The following is a 17106-nucleotide window of genomic DNA, read 5'->3' as shown; positions in this document are numbered from 1 at the left end:
GATTCTTTCACAAGCTGGTGAATAAGAGTGCCAACAAGCCTGAAAATTCAAAACCAGCTCTGCATGCAGAAGCTATCCCAAAATGAGTGGGATCACACCTCAGGTGCCTAAAAAGCTGTCCTGGCCCCACAGAAAACCCTGAACCAGGTCCTGATGGATCTGCACACCCTGGGTTCTGACCACACACAACCCCATCCTTATGACTTCCTAAACAAACACTTCCTGCACAATGAGGTGAAACACATCCAGGACAGCTCCTGACCAATCCCTGCAGGCCAGCCTGGGGAGGACTAGGCAAGGCCTCCTCAAAAAGCTCACCACCCTTAAACACAAGCAGGGGCCTCCCAGTGCCATGAACTGAGGCCTGGCTGCACTCACAAGTCTCAAGACTTCTGCCCCAATTTCTGCCTCAAGTCCAAAGGCAGCTTCTTAACCATCTGCAAATCCTTGTCCAAGTTGCGGACCAGGTGTAAACAATAAAACTTTTTGCAGAAACAAACCAAGAATGTATCTTTCAGTGATGTAGAATATAAGTAGATTTTAATGAATAATATCAAGTAAGAAAAACATAGCAACTTTGAACTCAAGCACACTAAATTTGAATCCTCCCTCTGCTACCTATTAGATATGTGATTTTTTTAAGAAAATGATTTCATTTCTCAGGTTTAGTTTATTTTCTTAAGTTCTATTTCATTCTGACAACTGTATACATTTGTAGGACACAATGTGAGGTTGATATATGATACATCGTGAAATGATTAAATCAGAATAAACATCTGCCACCTCAAATATTTATCATTTCTTTGTGCTGAGAACATTTTAAATCTTTCGCCTCTTTTGAAATGAGCATTATTATTAACTATAGTAACATGTTGTGCAATAGTACACAGAACTCATTCCTCCTATGTAACTGGCTTTATACCCATCAGCCAATGTCTTTCCTTTCCCTTCCTCTGTAACCACAGTCTACTAGTTCAGCATCCTAGATTCCACATATAAGAGGGATAATACAGCATTCGGCTCTTTGTGCCCCACTTATTTCACTTAACAGTGTCTTCTAGGTTCCTCATGTTGTGAATGACAAAATTTACTGGTTTTGTTAAAACTAAATAGCATCTCATCATGTGTACATACAACATTTTTTAAATGATTTATCCAATGATGGACATAGGTCATTTCCATAACTTGGCTATCATGAATTACACTACAATAAATACAGGAGTACAGATATGTCTTCAGCAAACTGACTTCAATTATATACAGAGAAGAGGGACTGCTAGATCATATGGTAATTCTGTTTTGTTTTTTAAGAGCCTGCTTTTCAGTAGCTGCACTAACTCCAACACCACCAGCAGTATACAGAGGTTCCCTCTTTTCCATATTACCAACACATATCTTTTATCTTTTGAAAACAGATATGAGCGAATATCTCATTATGATTTTATTTCACATTTCTCTGACGATTAAAGTAGTTAAGCATTGTTTCACATATCTGTTGGCCATTTGTATGCCATCTTTTGAGGAAATGTTTGTTCAATTCCTTTGAGCATTTTTTAATACGGTTTTCCTGTTACTGAGTAGCTTGAGTTCTATGTACATTTTGGATATTCACCCTTAACCAAAGTATAATTTGCAAATACGTTCTCCTAATCTGCAGTTCTTTTCAATTTATTGATTAGTTTCTCTGCTGTGCAAAGAGTTTTATTTTGATGCAATTCCGTTTGTCTATTTTTATTTTCACTGTCTATGCTTCTGGAATCATATGCAAGAAACTCTACCCAGATCAATGTCAGTTTTTCTCCTGTGTTTTCTTCTAGTAGTTTTATAGTTAAGTCTTTAATTTTTTAATCCATTTGAGTTTATTATTGTATGTGAAATAAGTCTATTTTCATATTCTTTTATATGTGAATATCCTGTTTTCCCAATGCCATTTATTGAAGAGACTGTCCTTTCCTCATTGTGTGTCCTTGGCACCTTAATCAAAAATCAGTTGACTGGGCTGAGGTTGTAGTTCAGGTAAAGCACTTGCCTAGCATGTGTGAGGCACTAGGTTTGATCCTCAGTACCACATTAAAAAAAAAAAAAAAAAAATTAAAGGTATTATGTCCATCTACAACTTTAAAATTTTTTTAAATCTGTTTACTAGGAATAGGGATATAGTTCAGTGGTAAAGCCCTTGCCTAGCATGCATGAGGCCCTGAGTTTGATCCCCTGCACCAAAAAAAAAATAATTCATTCAATCACTGTGTATGCATGGGTTTATTTCTGGCTCTCTAGCCTAAGCCATTGATAGATATGTTTTTATACATGTTGTTTTGATTGCTGTAACTTTGAAATATATTTTGAAATCCGGTAGTGTGATGCCTCCAGTTTTGTTCTTTTTGGTCAAGATTGTTTTGAGGTTTTGGGGGGAATTTTTTGTAGTTTCATACAAATTTTAAGATTGCTTCCTCTGAAAAATGCCGTTGGAATTCTGATTATCTTTTTTCTATCTGCCTAAGACTGTCTATTTGCTGAGATTTAAAAAAAAAAATGCAGATTACTTTGGGTATTAATGGATGTCTTAATATTTATTCTACCAATACAGGAACATGGGATATATTTCTAATTTATAGTTTTCTGTATACAGATCTTTCACTTCTGTAGTTAAGCTTACTCCCACATTTCTTTTTGTTGTTTTGTTTTGTTGGTACCAGGGATTGAACACAGAGGTGCTTAACCACTGAGCAACATCCCCGACCCTTTTTATTTTTTATCTAGAGACAGGGTTTTGCTGAATTACTTAAAGCCTCGCTAGGTTGCTGAGGCTGGCTTTGAACTCACAATCCTCCTGCCTCAGCCTACCAAGCTGCTGGTGTTGGCATGCACCACTGTGCCCAGCAGTATTTTTTTAATGTTATTGTAAATGGGCTTAATTTCTTTTTCTAGAAATTGTCAATGTATAGAAACACTACTTATTTTTATGTTTATACTGTATCCTGAAACTATTGTTTTTTTAATCTAACAGTTTTTTTGGTGGCATCTTTAGAATTTCTTCAGGAAACAGACAACTCCACTTCATCCTTTTATATTTGGATGCCTTTTATTGCTTTTTCTTGTCTGATTGCTCTGACTAGGACTTCTAGTAATACGTTGAACAAAAGTGGTTAAGAGGGGTATCTTCATTTTTTTCCTGACCTTAAACAAAAAGCCTTTAACTTTTCATCACTGAGCTGTGGAATTATCATATATAGCCTTAATTGTATTGAGAAACATTCCTTCTACATCTAACTTGTTAAAAGTTTTTAATCATAAATTATGAATTTTGCCAAATAATTTTTTCTGCATCCTTTAGATGATCATATGATTTTTGTCCTTCATTCTGTGAATATGATAAACCAATTGATTTGCATATACTGAACCAATCTTACATCCCAGGGATAAATTCTACTTGATCTTAATAAATGATCTTTTAGTGTACAGCTGGCCCCTTATTTATGAGTTCAACATCCACAGATTAAAAAATATCTTCAGTTGTATCTGTACTGAACACATAATTTTTCCCACATTATTCCCTAAACAATATAATGTCATCACTGTTTATACAGCACTTATAGTCAGGTTTTACTAGTAATTTAGAAATGATTTAAAGTATATGGAAAAGGGATAAAGCTGTAACTCAGTGGGAGACTACTTGGCTAGCATGTGCAAGACCTGGCTGGGTTCAATCTCCAGCACTGCAAAAAAGTTTAAAAGTATATGGGAAGATATGCTTAGGCTATATACAAATTCTATACCATTTTATGTAAGGAATTAGAGCATCTGCAGATTTTGGTATTCAAGAGGGATTCTAGAACCAATTCCTCACACGGAACAAAGGACAATTGCATTGTTGAAAACAATTTTCTAGCATTTTGTTAAGGGTTTTTGCATATTCTTCAGGAATATTGGCTTATAATACTTTTTTTCTTGTAGTTATTTATCTTGTTTGGGGATTAGGTAATACTGACCTTGTAAAATTGGTTTGGAGATATTCCTTTCTCTTGAATTTTCTGGAAGAGTTTAAATGATTGGAAGAATTCAGCTATGATACTATCTTTCCTGGGTTTTTGATGAAAGACTTAATTACTAACTTGATCTCCCTTTTCCTTATTGGTCTATTCAGATTTCCAATTTCTTTATCATTCAGTGTTGGTAAGTTATACATCTTATGAATCTCTCCTAGTTTGTTCAATTTATTAGTATATAATTACTCATAATAGTGTTATGATTCTTTTCATTTGTTATCAGTTATAATGTCTTTCATTTCTGATTATCTTTTTTCTATCTACCTAAGACTGTCAATTTGCTGAGATTTTAAAAAAACTAACTATAAATTTTGTAGATATTTTCTATTGCTTTCCCAGTTCATTGCATTCATTTCTGCTCTGATCTTTATTGTTTCCTTTGGGTTAGTTTGCTCTTTTTCTAGTTCCTTGAGAGGTAATATTAGCTTTTGAAATCTTTATTTATTGATGTAGGTGTTTACTGCTACAAACTTCCCTCTTAGAAGTGCTTTTGCTGCATTCCCTAAGTTTGGGTGTGTTGTATTTTCATTTGTCTCAAGACATTTAAATTCCTCTTGAATTTCTTCTTTGACCCAATATTTGTTCAGAAGTATACTATTTAATTTATACATATTTGTTAACTTTCCATGATCCCTCACTACTGATCTTGTTTCATATACCATTGTACTGAAGAACACCTGACTTCAATCTTTTTAAATTTGTTAAGATTTATTTTATGGCCTCACATATTATCCAGTACTAGGAGGAAAGGTAGGAAAAGAAGCATTGCAAAAATTCATGGAGAAAAAAAAATAACTCATGGAGAATCAACAAGAATCCCTAAATAAACAGGAACCAAAAGGTCACAGATTTAAAGGAAAAAGGAAATAACACTTCCCAGACCAAGTCTGCTAAGTAGTAGGTATAGTTTCAGGGCAAGAAAATGAAATTTGACAGAAAGGAACATGATGAGAATGGCACAGCTGAACAGTAAAAACCAACAAAGCAGCAGCACCCAAACAACAGAAAACACAAAGGTGGTTGGGACCTGTGGTTGAGCAAAAATTTCCATGTATTTCAGCTGCCCTTATCTTTGTGAGCTTTTAAAAGAAAATCAAATTTGGCCCACTTGAGGGCTGGAGTCGTAGCTCAGTGGTAGGCACTCTCACCTAGCACATGGGAGGCACTGGTTCAATTCTCAGCACCACATAAAAATAAATAAAGGCACTGTGTCCACTACAACTACAAGAATATTATTAAGTAATTTGGCCCACCTCAATATTCAACTGCAAGAAAGAAAGGATTGTTTTGTTATGGAAATTTGGGAGGGTTATCCAAATTAAACTTTTTTAATGTGTGTTATTTCAGAAGATTCATATGCCAAGGAGAAAGTCCCTTACTAAATTACCTTTGTAATTTAAAAATATTTATATAGTTTGCTCAATTTACAAACATTAGATTTAAAAAGAAAAAATGAACCAAATCAATAAAGGTAAATAAAACTGTCCTCCTGCTTCATGGGAAGCAACAGTTCAAGGTTTATGAGTACAAGGTGCTACAGTGACATCCTTTCTTTCCCTTCCAGTTTAATTTCTGGCTCACAGCCACAGATAGGGGGTAAAAATCAAATAGCACTACAATTTAAATCTACATTAACTTTTTCATCAAGTTACATTATATGAATTGCTTTAAATGAAAATATATAGACAACTGTACTAACAAAACTCTATAATCATTTTTATTCGTTCCACTTAAAAATAAATAGCTTATAAACTTGCACAAGGATCCCCTATGCTTGCTCCAATGCATGCTGCTCACACTGTAAATACTGTTCTAACTCAGGTTCTCTAGCATCTTGAACAGCCATTGCATATGACATGAATTAACAATTCACCATTTAGGCAGAAAAAAGGGGGGGGGCAGGAAAACTTGTTTAAAGACCTGCTGTTGATGCCTAAAGGCAAGTGAGATTAGGGAACTGTAAGAACACTGTTCAAAAAGAAAAGTGAGGCACGATTACCTGTTTAAGAGTCTTACAGAAAGAGTAGCAGCTAAAGACATTGAACAAACCATTCCTTTCTCTATAAGATCCATAAATTAAAAACAAAGATACCACCACCCGTGGCTGGAACTTGAAGCAGCCAGTACCTACATGGTACCAGTTAAACAGTGCTAGAAAGGAATGCTTATTATAGAGGATCTGTTAAAAAAATTTAAATGGATAATACTTATGAACTACTTTAAAAATAATTGTTAAACAAGCATAAGTAACCATTATCGAGGCAAGAAATAGAATACTGCCAACATCACAGAAGTACCTGTCCTCAGGCTGGGGTTGTAGCTTAGAGGTAGAGCGCTTGCCTAGCATGTGTGAGGCACTGAAATTAACATATAAGTAAAATAACATAAAATAAATGTCCATTAACAACTAAAAAATATTTTTTTTAATAAACACTTTAGGGCTGGGGTTGTGGCTCAGCAGTAGAGCGCTTGCCTAGAACGTGAGAGACCCTGGGTTTAATCCTCAGCACCACATAAAAATAAAGATATATTAAAAAAAAAAAAAAAAAAGCACCTGCCCTCCACCACATGCTGTATTCCCCTCCCCAGTCATTACCCCGATCTCCCCATAGATGCCACAATCCTGATTTTTGCAATAATCATTTCCCTGATTCTCATTTTATCATTAAGGAATCCCTAAATAAAGTTTACTTTTTTCCCCGTATTTGAACTTTCTATAAGAATCATAGCGAGGAATTCCATGGCTAATATTTCTTTTATCCCATGATGTTTGAGAGATTCATCCACTTATCTGTATATTCATTCCAATATTAATGAATATCTGAGTTGCTTACATATGAGGCTTTTCTAAGCAATACAGCTACGAACATTCACATCTGTGTGCTAAAATTTCTCTAACAACCTGCCAAGGTTAGAAGTGCTGGATCCTTCTGTTTTGTACAGGCTATTAATACCCAGAATATACAATTAACTCAAAAAAAAAAAAAAACCTTAACACCAAAAAATAAATAACCCAATTAATAAATAGGCAAAAGAATAGACACTTCTCAAAAGAAATACAAATGGTCAACAAATATATGAAAAAAATGTTCAACATCTCTAGCAATTAGGGAAATACAAATCAAACTTACATTCATATTCCATCTCACTCTAGTCAAAATGGCAATCATCAAGAATACAAATAGTAAACGTAGGCAAGGATGTTGGAGAAAAAGGAACACCCATACATTGTTGGTGGATTGTAAAGTAGTGCAACCACTCCAGAAAGCAGTATGGAGATTTCTAACAAAAAAAAAAAAAAAAAAAAAAAAAAACTAGGAATGGAACCACCATGTGACCCAGCTATTCTACTCCTTGGATTTAAAACCAGCACAGTACAGTGACGCAGCCACATCAATATTTACAGCAGCACAATTCACACTAGTCAAGCTATGGAGCCAACCTAGGTGCCCTTCAACAGATGAATGGATAAAAAAGATGTGATATTTATATTTACACACACACACACACAGAGAAAGAGAGGAGGGAGGGAGGGAGAGAGAGAGAGAGAGAGAGAGAGAGAGAGAAATGGAATATTAGCCATAAAAAAGGAATGACATTATGGCATTTGTTGATAAAGGGATGGAAATGGAGACTATCTTGCTAAGTGAAATAAGCCAATCCCAAAAAGTCAGAGATAGAATCTTTTCCCTCATATGTGGAAGCTAACCCAAAATGGGGGGTGGGAAGGGTAATTTAAAGAAAAAAGGAAAGAGGAAATTTCATCAAAATAGAGGAAAGATCAGTAGAGCAAATGAATGAATCTGACCAAACTTGTGTATGTACATACATGGATGTGGTATAGTGGGTCTCAGCATCAGATATATCCACACAACACTAACCTAAAAAACAAACTTTCAATGGATTGAAAAGGGATGGGTAGAGTGGAGAGAGGAGGGTTAGGGGGAAGTGCTGGGGACTGAATTGGAGCAGGTTGTATTCCATGCTTTTGTGATAATTTCAGGCTGTATTCTTATGTTGTACAGAAGTTAAAAAAAAAAAAATGCTAGATTCTCAACTTTACTAAAAAAAAAAAAAAAAAAATGGCAAACTATCTTCCAAAGTGCATATGCTAACATATGCAAACATTAACTGGGTGGACAGAAACTCATTCCTTAATAATGAGTCTTCAAAAACTTTCAGCTACATGGAAATCCTACTTGGAAGCCAGTTCAGCTAGGTGTGGCTAGCTGACAAAAGGTCTGTATTAGAAATGGCATTTGAAAATTGGACAATGGGGCATATACACAACCCAGCTAATTCTGGCAAAAAATAAATATAGTCCAGAGCTGAGCATGGTGGTACAGGACTATAAATCCTAGCTACCTGGGAGGCTAATGTGGGAGGATTGCAAATTCAAAACCAGCCCTGGCAATCTAGTGAGACCTGTCTTGAAATAAAAAATAAGAATAATCTAAAACAGAGCCCTCGTCTATGGAACCAAGTCTGCATTACACATCACAGTGATGGCAATGGTCTTCCTTCAGGGCACGTGGCAGACATTGAGATGAGGGAGAAAAGAGATGGAACAATTCCAGATGGAAACAACCACAGTGGGGGAGGAATAAACATTACGACCTAACCTAAGACCAACTTTTTAAAACAAGTGGATTCACAGCAACACTGGTATTCCATGGAGATTGCAGTCAGTGGTAGTATATCAAGGATTTTCATTTTTCAGAAAAATGAAGATATAGGCATTCTGTTGGATACCAAGAACTCAAGAGCAAAAAAATTAAGCTTTGGCTTTACTGAATATAGATAATTAAATTTCTATAAACAAAAAAAAATTCAGATCAACACTAAATCCAGGTGTTATATTTACATGTTAAGCCAAACTAAAACCAATGGTAATTTGAGGGAAGATGTTAGCATAACCAAATCGATCACTGTCACTTCCTCCTGTTCTTGCTTTCTGCAGGGTTGGTATTGTTTAAGGTTAGATCAAAGCATGCCAGATTAGAATTCAAATCCAGATTTGCTTCTCTTAGAGGCCTGGGCTCCTTATAAACCATATTGTCAAAAGAAAGATCAGAGTGGGCTGGGGTGGTGACTCAGCGGTAGAGCACTTGCCTCGCATGTGCAAGGTCCTGGGTTTGATCCTCAGCACCACATATAAAATAATTAAAATAAAGGTATTGTTTCCAACTACAACTAAAAATAATAATAAATATTTTTTAAAAAAGAAAGATCAGAGCTAAACTCAAATGTTCCCTATTAAAACCCAACATTTTCAAGGGTGATACACTGTTTCTAATTTCAGCTACTTTGGAACTCAGTAGATAAATTATATACTAAGAACTAAAAAAAAACAGAAAAGGGAATCCAAAAGGTTACATACTCTTTAGAAGGTTAAAACACATTGAAATAGAATGAAGTAGCATAATTTCTTTCTACCAATATAAAATGGTTATAAAAGAATGTAGTAACTGATAAATTTTAACACTTCAAAAAACCAAAGCAAAAGTTGAACTTTAAGGAGAAAACACAAAAACTTTGTGATCTTGGAAAAAGGATGAATTTCTCAAGGCATAAAACAGCATACACAACGAGAAAATTGATAAATTACATGAAAATTTAAAACTATCCCAAAAAAGCCCACATAAAATATGTGGCAGAAGATATCTGTAAACACAAACATCAAAAGGTAAGTATCAAGAACATTTTTTAAATTTATGAGTCAAAAAATTAGACAAATGATCCAAAAATGAGAGCAGATGGTTCACAGAGAAGAAAGCAAGAATAGCAAATACAAATATGTTCAATCGTAGCAGCACTTAAGGAATTGCAAATTAAAATCTGCAATGACCAGGTCCCCCACACCATCTCAAAGCCAGGCACACCCATGCTAGACTATCATTGCTGTCATCTACAACCACTCACCAACAAACCCAAAACAAGCACTCTGGTCTACAACTACCACTTCCCACCTTTGCAACTCATACTCCCTGGAGGGCAACAGTCCTGCCCAGAAGAATCCATAGTCCATTCATCTGCCTTTACTGCCCTCACCTGTTCTCATGCCTTCACTAATGTCACTCATTCTAATCACCCCTTTTCCCGCACTCATTTCCCTGCATTTGCTTGGTTAAACTACCATCATGATTAAATCCTACTCTCATCCCTCTGTCTGCACCACACACAGCAGAATGTGAATGGGGGAGAAATACACCTGTCCTACTTTAAATTCATCAATACCAGCCTCAGTGGGCACCTATTACCATCCAGACACCAAATCGTATTTTCCTATTTCATTCACTCCCTGCTCAATGGACAGCTATTTCTTATCTTCTATTCTCTCCTCACACTTCTAATATTTCCTCCCTGCCCCCACCACTTTTTGTTTCACAAAGAAAATGAAAGCAATTAGGAGAGAACATCCTCAAGCAGCCATCACCTCTACCCACGCGCCAGCAGGCATGTTCACATGCCCTTCCCATTACAGCTGATGCTAGCAGTGTGCAATATGTCCACCTGGGCTCCAGATCCTGTCACCTCCTGTCCAGTAAAGACCAGATCCAGCAATTCTCACCCTCCCCACATTATTCCTATTCTTTTTTATCTGGGTCAATAATATGTAATTATTTCTCCTACTTTTTAAAAAAGGTCTCAACTTGCTTTTCCCATGGATCCCCTATTCCCCTTTCCTTTACAACAAAACTCCTTAAAATTAAGAACTTCTTGATTTGCTATCTCACATGACTCTCCTCCTATCGCCTTTTTAAATTCAAAAATAAAAACACATCCCACCACTCCAACAAAACTGCACTTGTAAAGAACAGCAGCAACTAATGACAAATTCAATGGTCAATTCTTGGTTTTGTCAGCTGCATTTGAAACAAATACTTTTCTTCTCCAAAACACCTGAGGATGCTACACTCTGATTTTTTCCTTCTATTACTCACGTTCAGTCTCCCTTGGTTTTGGTTTTGTTTTTTTTTTTTTTTCCTCATTTCTTTAAGCTCAACACACAGAGGTGCCCAGGCCTCACCCACTTTTCTAGGTACAGGTTGAACATCCTTAATCCAAAAATCCAAAACTTCTGGAATACCAACAATGCCACAGTAAAACATTCCATACCTCATCTCATGTAACAGGTCTCAGCCAAAATGCCAGGTGCACTATAAATTTTGTATAAAATTATCTTTAAGCTATGTAAGATGTATATGAAACAAATCAATTTCATGTTTAGACTTGAGATCTCTCATTATGTATATGCTATTATTCCAAAATCTGAAACAGTCTGGTCCCAAGCATTCTGGATAAGGGATACTCTACTCACAGTAATTCTCTAAGTTGTCTTATGTATTTTCATAATGTCCAACATCATCCACAGGCTGGCATCCCCCAAACCTCAATCCTGAGCTCCAGATACCTTTACCCAACAGCCTGTTTCATAAGTCTTCTACTGGATGTTGCACTGGGTCTCTTCTACTTTGCCACTCCAAATTTACCCTCTGCCTTTCTCCATCCTGATCTGCCCCAGGAGGTAGATGTATTATAATATATATAATATATCAATCACAGCAACAACTGTTTTCTGGCTTCTTGTAGGTTAGGCTTATGGAAGCCTTAGAAGGAGATTGGCAAAAAAAAAAAAAAAAAAAATAGGGTGCCCCTCTGACCCTAATCTCAGGGGGGTGGTCTTGGCTGGTTGTGTCTCCTAACCAAAGATGATATTAATCTTCTCAAGGTAAACCCGATATGAATCTCTCCTTCAAAGTTCCGGTAACATCTCTGCTGCTACCTGCCCTCCTGACACTGTACTACCCACATCTTTATAGAAGGAATTTTACCAGAGGAACCATCTAATTATAGTAAGCATGCCACTTATTTCTTACGGAAATTTTGACATACATCTAACTGGCATCTCGATTTTAACATATGCAACACCAAACACCTCCTATAGTTTACCCATCTCAGTTAATGGCAACTCCCTTCTTCTGGCTGTTTGGACCAAAAACCTGGCATTATCCTTACAAGTGTTATTTTTTTCTCTTCATATCCCACTTCCACAAGTCCTTTCTGCTCATCCCTCAACACAGATACAGAACTCAACCATATTTCACCATATTTCAACCATATTTCACTGTTACCATCCTGGCCCTACCTGCTACCATTGCTTGCCTACATTATTGCAATAACCTAACTGGTCTACCTGCTCCACCTGCTCCCCAACCCCTTGCCTGTCTTTAGTTCCTTCCACTATAACAGAGTAATCCTGTTAAAATATGAGCTGGCTATATCCCTCTCCTCTCCAAACCTCCAATGTTTCTCATCTCACTTGTTGTCAAAGCCATCTACAAGTCTCCACATGATCTGCCCACATGATGCCCTTCTGATCCCTTTGCCTCCTTGCTCACTTTGTTTCTGTATGCTGGCCTTCTTTGCTATTCCTATATCCCATCTCAATGTCTTGGAACTTTGCTATATTTGTTTGGAACTCTCCTTCAGCAAATATCCTTAATGCTTCTTCCCTCAACTTCCTCAAGTCTTTATTCAACTATCATCTTCTTAGTAAGACCTTCCCTAGCCACTCCTTATAGAATGATAAGAGCCCCTCCCCACTGCATTTCTATCCTAAGCAATTACTATTAAACATAGTAGATACTTCCCTTTTCCTTATTGTGTGTCTCCATCCACAAGATAGGTGATTTTGTCTGTTCTGTTCACTGCCATATCCCCAGCCTCAGAGACAATACCATGAAACAGTGGGCACTTAAATATTTGTTAAATAGGCCACAATTAGATATCATGCAATTATTTGGTTGCAATTTAAAAGTTTGTGGTTCTACATGTTAGTAGGGATGGGGTCCACTAGGAATTCTAGCTCATCTCTATTTTGGAGAACAGTTTGACAATATCTGAAAAAGTTTATGATATGTGCACCTAAGAAACCAGCAGTATTTTTATGGGTTGTATCTTTATTTACATAAGTAATATAGTATACTAAAAATCAGGATCATTCTAAGGAATGTGGTTAGCCTATCTAGAGGATACTCAATATTTTATGATCAGAGAATGAACTCTACCTCTCAAAAGAGAATCAATATAGTTGTACTGAAACACATACAAAGAGCTTGGCAGTTATTAGGATTATGCTATGGTGAGAATAAATCAATAAGTCAGCAGCAGAGAGAAGAAATGTAAGTGCATAGCAAAAAATATGACAATTTCGGGGTTGGGGTTATGCCTCAGCACTCGCCTCGCACCTGCAAGGCCCTGGGTTTGATCCTCAGTACCACATTTAAATAAACAAAGTTATTGTGTCCAACTACAACTACAAAATATAAATATTTAAGAAAAAAATATGACAATTTCAATCACCCAAGAAAATAACCACAAATAAACAAGCCATTTGAGAAGAAATCAGAGATAAGAAAAATAGACTTAAACCAATGTGCCAAATTTTAAGTTACATCAGTAAAATGCTAAAATAACCACCAAAATCATAAGCTAAAGGGCATGCCTACTGGGTTAGACTAGAATGTTTAATTGCATTCAAACATTTACAAAGTATCTCTTGTTACCAGATATTCTCCAACTACTGACTATACAATTGATTGCATTAAATCCACATATAGTGCATGATTTCATTGCATTACTTTAATTTTCTCCTCCTGGATCTTTTGGCCAAATGGTTTATAAAAACAAACTAATCAGCCATATTTTATGTCTATTCCCTTTCTCCCACCTTGAATAAAGGAGCTTATAATCCCATAATTGACCAAATTCAGGTAATAAGAGCAAAGTACTCATTTGGTGAAATTCCTTAGGGTTACCAGTACTTGAACAGTCAATGAGTTGAATGCCATCTGAAAATCTATTCCTATGTGCATCACCTATCAATGACACCAAAATCAATCTTACAGTTTTGACTCACAATTTAATATTCTACCAATTCTTTTCCTACTCAGAAGTTCATTCCATTAATCTTGGAAAAGTATGCATCAAATTACTATTCTTGGTCTGGCGTTGGTATTCAAAACCAACATACGAAAAAAAGGAAGAACTCAACCGCAGCATAAGAGTTGTGGGGAAGAAAGAATTCAAAACAAATTGAAATATTTCCATTTTATTTCTCTCCCCACATTTTCAACCTTTAAGTATTTTAACCTGGAAATAGTATTTCTATTGAAGTTATTCACATGTTGTTGGAACAAAATAATTCAGATATCTTGTACACTTCACCCATTCTCCCTATGCTAACATTTTGCAAAACTACAGTATAATATCACAACCAGGATAGAGACACAAGAACATTGATATGATTTGCCAATCTTATTCAGATTGCCCCAGTTTCATACTCATTTGTGTATATTTGTGTGCAAGTTCTACACAATTTTATCACTTTTATAGGTTTGTGTATCTGCCAACCCAGTCAAGATACTGAACCACACTCCATCACAAGGGTCCCTCATATTACCCTTTTATAGCCAATTCACCTTTATCCTCAGAGTCGGACAACCACTAATCTCTCCTCAATTTATCGTTGAAATTGTCATGCCATATCCTACTAGGGAGTGGCAACTGTGCTCCCAGCCCTCCTCCACTCTTTCTTATTACTGCTCTTCAGTCTCACAGATAGGAGCCAATCTTTGATAACAGCTAATCATGAAAAGGATGGATTGATATTATTGATAGAGAAGATGATCCAATGCAAAAAAAGAAGGTTCTGGTGTTCAGGGGCTCTACTGTATACATATCCACTTAATATGCATACTTCAGGCTACAAAAGAGAGAAAACATATCCTAGAAACTGTAAATACTGATTTTTCTAAAATCAGAGAGAAAACTTATTTTTCCTGAGACACCAAATTTAGCCATAGAAAGGGTCAGCATTTTCCACTTACATAAAGTATTTCACCCATCTTAGAGATTTTAGTCATTCTACATCAGTACATGTAAACCCCAACTTCCACTTACACATCATTTTCCCCTTGCAAACTATTAGAAACACTCCTTTACTTGAATTTAAAATCCAAAGAAAGAAGGATGAACTACTAGTTATAAAAGTGCAATTTAAAAAGCAACAACAAAAAAAATGCCTATGCAACTACTACAGGACTAGTCAAGTGTAATTCATACCTGCAGAGCTCAAGAGGACACTAAAATCTGTCCCCCTCTGTGATTCTCCACTTTCATTATTGATTTCTTTTTCAGTATCTTGATATCGATCCCAGTTAGAGATGATCTTTCTTCTAGAATAATTTCCCTGTTCATAGTTTTCATCTCTAGAGGTTTCTGTATCACTGTCATCTTCAACCTGCAATCATTAGAGACAAATCAATAAACAGGGGAAAGCTTGACTTCAGTAGCCTCCGTAGTAAAATAATTTTTAAAAAAATACACAGGTATCACAATAAAGACTAAACGTATAAACCAAACTGTCAGAGGATATTAAATAACATTTTCAACAAACTCCATTATACCAGAGTGTTGTTTCAGGGTAAATTTTTTAGTAAGCATTGAAAAGGAAATATGGCAAGTTACTGCATGAACATTTGTGTAACTGGTCCCTCTAAAACCTATCCCTATGTCATATCTCAACAGCTGTTTCATCTAGTTGAAATAAATCAAGGCTGAAAGAGTCTTCAACTCAAAGGACTTCAGGATAGAAATTAACTTTCAATTTACAAATTTTACAAACATGTTATAAATATGTTTTATAAACTTTAAATGGAAATCCTGATCAGATAAATTCTAGAGAAGTTTCCAGTCTTGAGAATCTGGTTAAGAGAACATATTAAAAAAAAAAAAAAATGCAGATTATGAGAAATCCTCGAATAGAAAGGGCCCAGTTTCATTGACAAATAAATTGCAAGGGAAAAAACAGTGGGGGAGAGGATGGAAATCTATAGATTAAAAGAGTTTCATAGGCTGGAGATGTAGAGCTCAGTGGTAGAGGTTTATCAGCATATACAAGCTCTGGGTTCCATCCCAGCACTGCAAACAAAAGGATCAGGGTGCAATGGACACAAGCAGTTGTGACATCAGGAACTCATCTGTACTCTGACTCAAGCAATCTAACCAAAGACAACTGGGACAATGTGAACAATGACTTGATAATTGATTACATTAAGTATATACTAGTAATTTTATTATTTGTTTGGTGTTAAACTATGGATGAAAAGATATGGCACTTGGAATTTGCTTCAAAATTGTGGGTAGGAAGAATAGCAAGTAGAAATGAAAAACTCCACATGATTGATCATTGCCAAACGAGGATAATGAGCACATGGAAATTCATTATACTATTGTTGTACGTACTTTTGCATGTTTGAAATTTTCCATAACACAATTTTTTAAAAAGAAGTGCACATGAAACCTAAAGGCACAATTCAAATAAGTTTCCCAAAGATTGTAAAATCCTTATTAAGTTTAAAAAAAACCTCTAGAGAAATATTAAAGCAACCCATCTATACAGAACAGGTTAGCATAAGCTTGAGGTTTCATGTTGTTTTTAAACACAGAAATAAGTCATGTTCATTTAATTATGAGGAATAGAAGCAAAACTAAAAAGCCTTGCATTCCCAACACCCAAAGCATCAAAAACCTTAGGGCACATATTTCCAGATCTTTTTTCTCTTATATTTACATAAACTTTTTGGTCACCAGATTTTATTAGAAATCTATATTCTCCACCTCTCCATGTCAATAAATTTCATTTCATATAACATCCAGACTATTTTAAAACCCCCCAAAATTCTTTACAGCTTGTTTTTCCAGCCAAGTAACTCAATTCATAATTATGCATTATATCTGACTGCTCATCCCCAAGGCTTTGAATCTAGCACAATCCCCATTTCTATGACATTGATTCACTGACAGGCCAGATATAGTGTGGAAAAAATCTCCTGTTCAACTACTACTTTGTGGTGTTATTGACAAGACTTTTTTAAATCTCCATTATTACCTATAAACTAATCTTTAAAAATCTAAAGCTCAATAGAGTCTAGTTAAATAATTTTAGGTTAAAACACATCATAGATGATGTTCTGAACCTTATGCCACATTACAT

The 17106-nt window shown here is 35.7% G+C and overlaps 1 protein-coding gene across 1 annotated transcript in view; it reads right to left on the bottom strand.

Annotated features, from left to right (window-relative positions):
• Aven (apoptosis and caspase activation inhibitor) overlaps positions 1-17106 on the bottom strand; it is a 187887-nt gene that overhangs the window by 131232 nt on the left and 39549 nt on the right. The window contains exon 2 of the mRNA XM_046461527.2: positions 15174-15351. Within this exon, the coding sequence (XP_046317483.1) occupies positions 15174-15351 (178 nt within the window). The remainder of the gene's footprint in view (positions 1-15173; positions 15352-17106) is intronic.

The sequence above is a fragment of the Marmota monax genome, unplaced genomic scaffold, assembly GCF_021218885.2.
Source record: "Marmota monax isolate L192 unplaced genomic scaffold, Marmota_monax_Labrador192_F-V1.1 WCK01_AAM20220418_F8-fsc00001, whole genome shotgun sequence".
Lineage (NCBI taxonomy): Eukaryota > Metazoa > Chordata > Mammalia > Rodentia > Sciuridae > Marmota > Marmota monax.
Note: the sequence above shows the minus strand (reverse complement) of the source record. Positions and strands in the feature narration are given on the sequence as shown.